Genomic DNA, 12208 nt, shown 5'->3' with positions numbered 1-12208 from the left:
TGCAAGGATGGAGAATTCAGAACTGGCCCTTGTATTCACGGGGCCTCCAGCCTAGAGCTGCTCCACCGTGTGGTAGATTATTACTAGCCACGTGACACTGTTTAACTGAAAATAAACAAACTTATAAACTTAGTTCCTTGGTGGCAGCAGCTACATTTCAAGTGCTCAGTGGCCCTATCTGGCTAGTGGTTACCATACTGGACAGCACAGAGGAAGAATACTCCTATCATGACAGAAAGTTGTGTTGGAGAGCACTGGACAAAAAAAAAAAAAAAAAAGGCAAACACTAAATTAATCTTTGGTCAATTCATTAATAAACTATAATTCTGATACAGCATGCCAGGGAAGTATAATCTGACAGAAGATGGAGATCTAAGGAAGGCTTCCACTGGACCTTAATTTAAAAGTTGTAGGAAATTACTCTGAGGCTGAAGTTCAACCAAGGACCCTACTACCGCCAGCCTCCTGTAGGTTTCGTTTGTGCATACAGATCACAAAGGAAGGTGGAGAGCGAAAATCCTACATAGCTATCAGTTTGCACAAGCTAACTCGGTATCATGTACCTCAGCCAAAAGACACCAATGCAAATGGAACATTCTGGAAAAGATTTAACAATGAAAGATAACCAGACTTTGGAAGTAGTAAATGGACACTGATTTTCTAAAGCCAACAGAGACATCCACACCCTGACACAGACCAAGGCAGGACAGCCACACCAGCGCAGGCAGGATGTGAGATGTGTGTAAATTCTACATGCAGAGCTATTGCTCTCTGTCAAATCCCATGAGGAGAAGTTTCCTAACCAGCAATGTACCGTACATGTAAGTGGTGAGGAGAACCCAAGACCCAGGCCAATGTGGACTTCAGGTCACCTGCTTTCCTGATAACCAGACAACCTCCTAGAATTTGATCTTGATTCTAGGGGAAGTGACCTCATGGTCCTGGACATTGACTGAGGTTCACTGCTCCAGTGAAGCTCTGATCACAAGGAAAGCATCGAAATCTATTAGGTACACAGAAATTGGGCAGCCGTTCTAAATATCCCCAGTGAGGAGTTTTTCCATTTCTTCCCTTTTTATTTATTTTTTTTAATTATCAGGTATCTACACAGTGGTATGGAGCAGCAAATTAATAGTTTTTTCCTCTTTAGACTGCAGTCGTAGATATGGAAATACCATATCCAAAGACAAATTAACATGAGCTCCTTACAACACTGTAGTAATTATCTCGGGGACCAGAGTCTCCCCTAGGTTAGAAATTTCAGCCCCAAAACAGGGTTGGAACACGGATTCCTTTCTGAGAAGCAGTAATTTGTATCATGTTGAGAAGGTAGAGAGAAAGGTGGGAAGGTCACACATAATCTGAAAACCCATCCTTGAAACCTTCCTCCCTCCAACCCTACCCTGCTTGCTCCATCACCACAAAGGCATCTACGAGAAGGATACTGCTTGAAACAGAAAAGATAAAGTAACATGCATATTTAACTTTACACCAAATAGATCTGAACAGACTTCATGCCAAACAGCCCCTCCTTTCCACTTACAAAACCTTGCAGTTTTTAGAAAATGCTGTAGCCTGAACTTCAAAGGCATTGAAAGATAGATGTGGCATGTAGGGAATTAGACACGAAATTTCCTTTATTATTGGGAACAAAAGCTGTTGGTCTAATCTCCTGTGTGATACACGCTTTAGCTGATCAGGGTTACACTAAGTCACTCTGATGTAGCAAACAGCGAATACACCATCTTTTTTTCTTTCTTTCTATCTCCTCCTTCCTCTACCATTCACATATGCAAATTCTGTAGCCAAAAGGGGAGTCATGCAGTACCACTGAGGGTAAAGAATTCCCTTTGATCAGCCTCCTCCAGGCCTAGAGTTCCCCAGCCTCGGATTCTACCTGCCCCTTTATGATTTTTGATGCATCAAATTATATTCCACCAATCTCAGAAGTAGGACATGTTAAAAAATTCTGAAACCTTACAAAGGGAAGCTACGTCTTGAAAAAAATATATTTCCTTTAGTTAACCTTTTAAAACTTGGATATTTATTGTTAAATTATTGCAGACTGATTCATAAAACAAGTTGTTTGCTGACAGAACTGCTGCAGAGGAAAGCGGATGTCCGAGATTTTTACAGAGGTGCTCATATACCAACACCACCACCTCAAATGCTAGTGTATCATAAAAAGTAAGAGTCGGGGAAATCAGAGAAAATACTGCTGGCTTCACCAAAAATCAAGTCCTTGCGCACAATGAGAAAGGCAGACAGTGGAAAGCGCTTACTTGCTAAAAACAAATGAAATTTCTGAAATGTACCTCAGCATCTTAAAGTACCGAATCTCTTTTTCTGCAGTAATTTTTATATAGTAGTAATGTATTCTGGCCCAAAATGAATTGTTCTTTAAATGCCTCAAGAAACAGGTGGTCTCACGAACTGATCTGTTTTTGCCGGCATTTCCTTCTGCTTTGCAGGGTCATGCAACTGGGAGAGAGGGACAAGATATCTCCTAATGAGAAGAGCTTAGGGAACAAAAGCACATTTCATTTTAACCCCCAGCCAGTAGTGGTAGGGTTAACACCCCCACACACACACACATTTCCTGTGTTCCTTGTGGGGGTTCTGCCTAGCAAACCCTCCCCTCACCTCTGAATCCAATGCAGTAGTGCAGAAAAGAAAGACACAGGCAGGCAGCACAGTGTTTGTGGGGACTTCAGGCCTGCTGAAGAGAGCTTTTCATCTCGAACACGATCAAAGAAATAGATGTATTTATGGAATGAAGGTTCAAAAGTGGTCGCACTTACTGAATGCTGAGTCCGATCAAGGAAGCTGTAAGTGCCACTGGCATGAGTTCTGTGAGCAGTTTCCTAGGGAAGAAGAGAGGGGAAGACTTTAGGATGGAGGAATGTATTCTTGTATTGTGCCTTTACCTTTTTTGTCATAGTCACATCTGGCTAACCTCTAAAATAGGCTCTTGATACTGTGAATTGGACAACAATGACAGTGGTGGTGGTAATGATGATGATGACGATGAAAATGATTAAGATCAAGTCTTTCAACATATTTTCATTTAATTCTTTCACACTCCAATAGGAAGGTGTTACAATTTTCTCTATTTCAGAAGAGGAAACCAAGGCTCAGATAGCTCAAGTAAGTTACACAAAATATGCATGTAGGTAGTAGAGCCTGGATTTGAAGTTGGCAATTGGACATCAAAGTTTAGAATCACTCTGCTGTACTCTTGCCTGACACAGCGAGCTCTATGCCACAGGATGTTTTCAAGGAAAGATGAGAAGCCAATCTTTCAGAGATATTATTGTGGATTTTCCTGCATGGAGTTAGGTGAAACGAAAAAAACTCTAAATATCTTTTCAACCCTAGAACTCTGGGATTCTATAACGCTCAATCCCATGATGGCTAACATTCAAAGTGACTCCATTTTGCAAAGAATAAAACTGTGATATAAGGTGTCCCATCAAAAATCAATTTCATAAACATGGCTATCATCACCCTATCAGGAGTAAGATCTACGTCCATTAATATTTAAATAAACCAAATATCACACAACCTGCAAAGGGCCATTACAATCTCATGTATTTCAGTGAGTTGGGGAAGAGGTCATCTCCAACCAGAAAGATTTACTTAATAGATCTGAAAGAGTTACATGGCACCCGGTAACCAAGAGAGTTGATCCCGTCCCGTTCGCCCTCTGGGAGACACTTAAGTAGAAGAGATGGGATTAATTTTCAGGGTTCTAGAATATTCATCTAGTGCTCTATTTACTCCTCTCAAGTAGTGACACAACGTATACCCAGATTCGATGTAACTCACAAGTTTAGGAGCTTCATTATAAACATTATTCACAGATATACATTTGGAAAATATGCTCCCTTTCTTAATATCTTAACATCCCTGCCGAGCAGGGAGCCCGAGGCGGGACACGATCCCGGGACGCCAGGATCATGACCTGAGCTGAAGGCAGACACTTTAACAACTGAGCCACCCAGGCACCTGATGGACTTTCTTTTTCAAATCTTCATATTTGCTGAGGCCACTGATATTGATAACTTAGAACATCTGAGAACACCGAGTGGTGTCAAAATACTGGAAGAAGAGATCTGTATCTGGAGAAGCCTGCAGGTATACACAGCTATGAAGTGGTGAGGATGGTGGTGACAGGGGTCATTAATCGGTCCTTTCTTCCTTTCTTTCATTTATCCATAGTGTCCCAGTCATCCAAGGCTCTGCTACCTATTAGCTTTCTGAACATGAACGAGTCACTTAGCTTTTCCTTTTCTTAGCTTCTTTATCTATAAAATGAGAATAAATATACTACCTACCTCAACAGACTGAGGTAAATATTAAAAGTTAATATTTGGGGGCGCCTGGGTGGCTCAAATGGTTAAGTGTCTGCCTTTGGCTCAGGTCATGATCCCGGGGTCCTGAGATCAAGCCTCAATTGGGCTCCCGGCTTAGCAGGGAGCCAGCTTCTCCCTCCCCCTCTGCCTCGCCCCCTGCTCATGTTCTCTCTCTCTCTCTGTATCTCTGTGTCTCAAATGAATGAATGAAATCTTTAAAAAAATTAAAAAATAATAAAAGTTAATATTTGTAAGGCACTTAGCATTGTGTCTGGCACAAAATCAGTGCTGTTTAAGAGTTGTTTATTATTATTGAAATATATACAATATTTTATTAGTTTCAGGTGTACAACATAGTAATTCCACAATTATATACATTATTAAATGCTCAGCACAGTAAATAGAGTTACCACCTCTCATCATACAAAGTTATTATGATACCATTGACTATATTCCCTAAGATGTACTTTTCATCCCCATGACTTACTCATTTTATAACTGGAAGTTTGTATAAAAGCTCATTATTATTTCTTAAGCCCCTTTTTATGTCAAGCACTGTCCTCTTGGTGCCTACAGTCCATGGGCACTCAGTCAGGAATGCTGGGGAAGACTTTGCCAAGGAAGTGGCAATGGAGCTGAGATCTTCACGCTGAGAGGAATGTAACGACATGAAATGAAAGAACAGGATTTGGGAAAAGGAGGTAGGAACAGTTAGGAAATGAAGAGTCAAAGTATACAGTTATCTTCTATGAATTCATAGAATGCCTCAGTTGGAGAATTATCTCTGTCTTAATAATAATAAAAACCTTAATGATTATAATAGAAAAATAGTAGTAGTAATAGTTCTATTGAACCCATAGTATACCCAGGCTTTGTATCAAAATATGCATTCATCTTCTTATTTATGAAAAATGGTGATAGCTCCTATCATCAAGTTCAACCTTCTTTTTTGGTTGTTGTTGTTTTTTATTTTTATTGTTATGATAATCACCATACATTACATCTTTAGGTTTTTTTAATTTTTTATTGTTATGTTAATCACCATATATTACATCATTAGTTTTTGATGTAGAGTTCCATGATTCATTGTTTGTGCATTACACTCAGTGCTCCACGCAGAACGTGCCCCCTTTAATACCCATTACCAGGCTAACCCATCCCCCTACTCTCCTCCCCTCTAGAACCCTCAGTTTGTTTTTCAGAGTCCATCATCTCTCATGGTTCATCTCCCCCTCCAATTTCCCCCCTTCATTCTTCCCCTCCTGCTATCTTCTTCTTTTTTTTTTCTTAACATATATTGCATTATTTGTTTCAGAGGTACAGGTCTGTGATTCCACAGTCTTCCACAATTCACAGCACTCGCCATAGCACATACCCTCCCCAATGCCTATCACCCAGCCACCCCATCCCTCCCACACCCCCACCACTCCAGCAACCCTGTTTGTTTCCTGAGATTAAGAATTCCTCATATCAGTGAGGTCATATGATACATGTCTTTCTCTGATTGACTTACTTCACTCAGCATAACACCCTCCAGTTCCACCCACGTCGTTGCAAATGGCAAGATCTCATTCCTTTTGATGCTGCATAATATTCCATTGTATATATATACCACATCTTCTTTTATCTATTCATCTGTCGATGGACATCTTGGCTTTTTCCACAGTTTGGCTGTTGTGGACATTGCTGCTATAAACATTGGGATGCACGTACCCCTTCGGATCCCTACATTTGTATCTTTGTGGTAAATACCCAGCACTGCAATTGCTGATCTTATGGTAGCTCTATTTTCAACTTTTTGAGGAACCTCCATACTGTTTTGCAAAGTGGTTGCACCAGCTTGCATTCCCACCAACAGTGTAGGAGGGTTCCCCTTTCTCCGCATCCCCGCCAACATCTGTCGTTTCCTGACTTGTTAATTTTAGCCATTCTGACTGGTGTGAGGTGGTATTTCATTGAGGTTTTGATTTGGATTTCCCCGATGCCGAGCGATGTGGAGCACTTTTTCATGTGTCTCTTGGCCATTTGGATGTCTTCTTGGAAAAATGTCTGTTCATGTCTTCTGCCCATTTCTTGATTGGATTATTTGTTCTTTGGGTGTTGAGTTTGATAAGTTCTTTATAGATTTTGGATACTAGCCCTTTATCTGATACGTCATTTGCAAATATCTTCTCCCATTCTGTCAGTTGTCTTTTGGTTTTGTGGACTGTTTCTTTTGCTGTGCAAAACCTTTTTATCCTGATGAAGTCCCAATAGTTCATTTTTGCCCATGCTTCCCTTGACTTTGATGATGTTTCTAGGAAGAAGTTCTGCGGCTAAGGTGGAAGAGGTTACTGCCTGTGTTCTCCTTTAGGATTTTGATGGACTCCTGTCTCACGTTTAGGTCTTTCAACCATTTGGAGTCTATTTTTGTGTGTGGTGTAAGGAAATGGTCCAGTTTCATTCTTCTGCATGTGGCTGTCCAATTTTCCCAACACCATTTGTTGAAGAGATTGTCTTTTTTCCATTGGACATTCTTTCCTTCTTTGTCGAAGATAAGTTCACCGTAGAGTTGAGGGTCCATTTCTGGGCTCTCTATTCTGTTCCATTGATCTATGTGTCTGTTTTTGTGCCAGTACCATACTGTCTTGATGATGACAGCTTTGTAATAGAGCTGGAAGTCCGGAATTGTGATGCCGCCAGCTTTGCTTTTCTTTTTCAAGATTCCTCTGGCTATTCGGGGTCTTTTCAAGTTCCATACAAATTTTAGAATTATTTCTTCCATTTCTTTGAAAAAAGTGGATGGTATTTTGATGGGGATTGCATTGAATGTGTCGATTGCTCTAGGTAGCATTGACATCTTCACAATGTTTGTTCTTCCAATCCACGAGCATGGAACATTTTTCCATTTCTTTGTGTCTTCTTCAATTTCTTTCATGAGTATTTTATAGTTTTTTGAGTATAGATCCTTTGCCTCTTTGGTTAGATTTAGTCCTAGGTATCTTACGGTTCTGGGTGCAATTGTAAATGGGATTGACTCCTTAATTTGTCTCTCTTTTGTCTTGTTGTTGGTGTATAGGAATGCCACTGATTTTTGTGTATTGATTTTATATCCTGCCACTTTACTGAATTCCTGTATGAGTTCTAGCAGTTTTGGGGTGGCGTCTTTTGGGTTTTCCACATACAGTATCATATCATCTGCAAAGAGTGAGAGTTTGACTTCCTCTTTGCCGATTTGGATGCCTTTGATTTATTTTTGTTGTCTGATTGCTGTGTTGAATAGCAGTGGTGAGAGTGGACATCCCTGCCGCGTTCCTGACCTTAGGGGGAAAGCTCTGTTTTTCCCCATTGAGAATGATATTTGCTGTAGGTTTTTCATAGATGGCTTTTATGATATTGAGGTAGGTACCCTCTACCCCTATACTCTGAAGAGTTTTGATCAAGAAAGGATGCTGTACTCTGTCAAATGCTTTTTCTGCATCTATTGAGAGGATCATATGATTCTTGTTCTTTCTTTTGTTAATGTATTGTATCACGTTGATTGATTTGCGGATGTTGAACCAAACTTGCAGCACAGGGATAAATCCCACTTGGTCGTGGTGAATAATCCTTTTAACGTACTGTTGGATCAAACTGGCTAGTATTTTGGTGAGAATTTTTGCATCCATGTTTATCAAGGATATTGGTGTGTAATTCTCCTTTTTGATGGGGTCTTTGTCTGGTTTGGAGATCAAGGTAATGGTGGCCTCATAAAACGAGTTTGGAAGTTTTCCTTCCATTTCTATTTTTTGGAACAGTTTCAGGAGAATAGGTATTAATTCTTCTTGAAATGCTTGGTAGAATTCCCCTGGGAAGCCATCTGGCCCTGGGCTTTTGTTTGTTGGGAGATTTTTGATGACTGCTTCAATTTCCTTAGTGGTTACAGGTCTGTTCAGGTTTTCTATTTCTTCCTGGTTCAGTTTTGATAGTTGATACATCTCTAGGAATGCACCCATTTCTTCCAGGTTATCTAATTTGCTGGCATAGAGTTGCTCATAATACGTTCTTATAATTGTTTGTATTTCTTTGGTGTTGGTTGTGATCTCTCCTCTTTCATTCATGATTTTGTTGATTTGGGTCATTTCTCTTTTCTTTTTGATAAGTCCGGCCAGGGGTTTATCAATCTTGTTAATTCTTTCAAAAAACCAGCTCCCAGTTTCGTTGATCTGTTCTACTGTTCTTTTGGTTTCTATTTCATTGATTTCTGCTCTGATCTTTATGATTTCTCTTCTCCTGCTGGGTTTAGGCTTCATTTGCTGTTTTTTCTCTAGCTCCTTTAGGTGTAGGGTTAGGTCGTGTATTTGAGACCTTTCTTGTTTCTTGAGAAAGGCTTGTATTGCTATATACTTTCCTCTCAGGACTGCCTTTGTTGCATCCCAAAGATTTTCAAAAGTTGTTTTCATTTTCATTGGTTTCCATGAATTTTTTGAATTCTTCTTTAATTTCCTGGTTGACCCATTCATTCTTTAGTAGGATGCTCTTTAGCCTCCATGTATTTGAGTTCTTTCCGACTTTCCTCTTGTGATTGAGTTCTAGTTTCAAAGCATTGTGGTCTGAAAATATGCAGGGAAAAATCCCAATCTTTTGGTACCGGTTGAGACCTGATTTGTGACCTAGGATGTGATCTATTCTGGAGAATGTTCCATGGGCACTAGAGAAGAATGTGTATTCTGTTGCTTTGGGATGGAATGTTCTGAAAATGTCTGTGAAGTCCATTTGGTCCGGTGTGTCATTTAAAGTCTTTATTTCCTTGTTGATCTTTTGCTTAGATGATCTGTCCATTTCAGTCAAGGGGTGTTAAAGTCTCCCACTATTATTGTATTGTTGTCAATGTGTTTCTTTGTTTCTGTTATTAATTGCCTTATATAATTGGCTGATCCCATGTTAGGGGCATAGATATTTACAACTGTTAGATCTTCTTGTTGGATAGACCCTTTAAGTAGGATATAGTGTCCTTCCTCATCTCTTATTACAGTCTTTGGTTTAAAATCTAATTTGTCTGATATAAGGATTGCCACCCCAGCTTTCTTTTGGTGTCCATTAGCCTGGTAAATGGTTTTCCACCCCCTCACTTTCAATCTGGGGGTGTCTTTGGGTCTAAAATGAGTCTCTTGCAGACAGCATATGGATGGGTCTTGTTTTTTAATCCAATCTGATAGCCTGTGTCTTTTGATTGGGGCATTTAGCTCATTTACATTCAGGATAACTATTGAAAGATATGAATTTAGTGCCATTGTATTGCCTATAAGGTGACGGTTACTGTATATTGTCTGCGTTCCTTTCTGGTCTATGCTGCTTTTAGGCTCTCTCTTTGCTTAGAGGACCCCTTTCAATATTTCTTGGAGGGCTGGTTTTGTGTTTGCAAATTCCTTTAGTTTTTGTTTGTCCTGGAAACTTTTTATCTCTCCTTCTATTTTCAATGACAGCCTAACTGGATATAGTACTCTTGGCTGCATATTTTTCTCGTTTAGTGCTCTGAATACATCATGCCAGTCCTTTCTGACCTGCCAGGTCTCTTTGGGTAGGTCTGTTGCCAATCTAATGTGTCTACCATTGTAGGTTACAGATCTCTTCTCCCAATCTGCTTTCAGGATTTTCTATTTGTCTCTGAGACTCATAAGTTTTACTATTAGATGTCGGGGTGTTGACCTATTTTATTGATTTAGAGGGGTTCTCTGTGCCTCCTGGATTTTGATGCCTATTTCCTTCCCCACATTAGGGAAGTTCTTTGTTATAATATGCTCCAATATACCTTCTGCCCCTCTCTTTCTTCTTCTTCTGGGATCCCAATTATTCTAATGTTGTTTCATCTTATCGTATCACTTATCTCTCGAATTCTGCCCTCGTGATCCAGTAGTTGTTTATCTCTCTTTTTCTCAGCTTCTTTATTTTCCATCATTGGTCTATATTGCTGATTCTCTCTTCTGCCTCATTTATCCTAGCAGTTAGTGTCCCCATTTTTTATTGTACCTCATTAATAGCCTTTTTGATTTCGACTTGTTAGATTTTAGTTCTTTTATTTCTCCAGAGAGGGTTTCTCTAATAACGTCCATGCTTATTTCAAGCCCAGCTGGTATCTTTAAAATCATGATTCTGAACTCTAGGTCCAATATCATACTAATGTCCGTATTGAGTACGTCCATGGCAGACGGTACTACCTCTTGTTCTTTTTGTTGAGGTGATTTTTTCCGTCTTGTCATTTTGTCCAGAGGAAAAGAGATGAATGAGAGAACAAAATGCTAACAGAGTAACAACATCCCCAGAAAATATACTCTAAACAAATCAGAAAAGACCTGAAACCAGGGGAAAAGAGAGGGAAAGAAAGAAAAAAGAAAGAGAAATAAAAAAGATAAAAAGATAAAAACAAACAAAAACAAAACAAAACAAAAAAAACAGAATACGATCAAATATGATCAGGCTGGTGCATATATCAGTGCCACACACTAGAATTTGGGCGTATTTTGGTCTGTTAGAAGAAAGTGCCTCCCAAAATTTAAAGAAAGAAAGACTTATGTATGTACAAAATAAGGGTTGATACGATGAAGGGATGGAATATGAGTGTAAAGATGAAAATTATAAAAAATTTTATAAAAGGAATTGATAAGAAGTTGTTTGAAAAAAGAAAGAAGAGAATTTAAAAAAAAAAGGAGGGGAGAGAATGTGATCAGGCAGGAGACTAGAACAAAGCCATACACTAGAGATTTAGGGTATATTTTGATATGTTAGAAGAAACTGTATCTCAAAATTTTAAAGAGAGAACAACTTATATATATGTGCCAAAAATAAGCGTAACTACTATGAAGGGATAGAATATGGCTCTAAAAAGGAAAAATAAAAATGTTTTTTTTAAAGGGATCGATAAGATGTTGGTTGAAAAAGGGAAAAAGAAAAATTTAAAAAAAAAGACAGTTAAAAAAATTAACTTTGAAAGACTACAGAATCATGGTAAAAAAGCCATGAATTCTAGGTGCAATATTCCCCTAGCACTGGAGTTGGGCCATTCTCATTGATCAGTAAACTTGGTTTTGGCTGGCTGTTCGTGCTGATCTTCTGGGCGAGGGGCCTGTTGCTGTGGTTCCCAAATGTCTTTGCCGTAGGCGGAATTGCCCCGCCCTTGTCAGTCCGGGCTAAGTAATCTGCTCGGGTTTGCTCTCAGGAGCTTTTGTTCCCTGCAAGCTTTCCGTACAGCTTTGGAGGACGAGAGTGAAAATGGCAGCCTTCCAATCTCTGCCCCAGAGGAGCGGAGAACTCGGGGCCCTGCTCCTCAGTGCGCCCCCAGAGAAAAGCAGTCACTCCTGTCTCCCCGGTCTCCGGCCGCACTCCGTGCTCACCCGGCCCGTGACCGAGCGTTTGTATCTCTGGCACCCGAGTCAGTGTGGAGTCTCCAAACCCAGCAGATCCCTGTGGTGTGCTCCCGTGCCGCTCCTCCCGGGGGAGGAAGAGGAGTCTCCCCGGATCTGCTGCTTGTTGAGTCCCTGCTGGAAGAGCAGTGGCCCGAGTGGGCCACGGATCACAGTTTATGGCAACCCCGAGCTGAGAGCCCGCACCTTGGCTCCGTCTCTACAGCCGGCTTCCCTCCTCTGATACCCAGGAGCTCTGCCACACTCAGGCATCCCCGGTCTTTCTGTGACCCTGAGGGTCCTGAGACCACACTGTCCCGCGAGGGTTCCACCCCCCGCTTAGCCACTGGAGCGACGTCCCTCAGCAGAGCCTACTTCTAAAAGTTCCAATTTTGTGCCCCGCTGCTCTATCACTTGTCAGAAGCAGCAACGGAGGCCCCCTCCCCCGCCGTCTACCCTCCCGAATATCACCACAGATTCACTTCTCCGCATGTC

General features: G+C 40.6%; 1 protein-coding gene across 14 annotated transcripts in view; it reads right to left on the bottom strand.

The window, feature by feature from the left end:
- The window catches only part of RBFOX1 (RNA binding fox-1 homolog 1), a 2051181-nt gene that overhangs the window by 1167852 nt on the left and 871121 nt on the right, over positions 1 to 12208 (bottom strand). For all 14 annotated transcript variants that reach the window (XM_027611432.2, XM_027611426.2, XM_027611425.2 and 11 more), the window contains one exon: positions 2802 to 2864. In XM_027611432.2, the coding sequence (XP_027467233.1) occupies positions 2802 to 2864 (63 nt within the window). The remainder of the gene's footprint in view (positions 1 to 2801; positions 2865 to 12208) is intronic.

The sequence above is a fragment of the Zalophus californianus genome, chromosome 10 (genome assembly GCF_009762305.2).
Source record: "Zalophus californianus isolate mZalCal1 chromosome 10, mZalCal1.pri.v2, whole genome shotgun sequence".
NCBI lineage: Eukaryota > Metazoa > Chordata > Mammalia > Carnivora > Otariidae > Zalophus > Zalophus californianus.
This window is presented reverse-complemented; position numbering and strand designations above follow the sequence as displayed.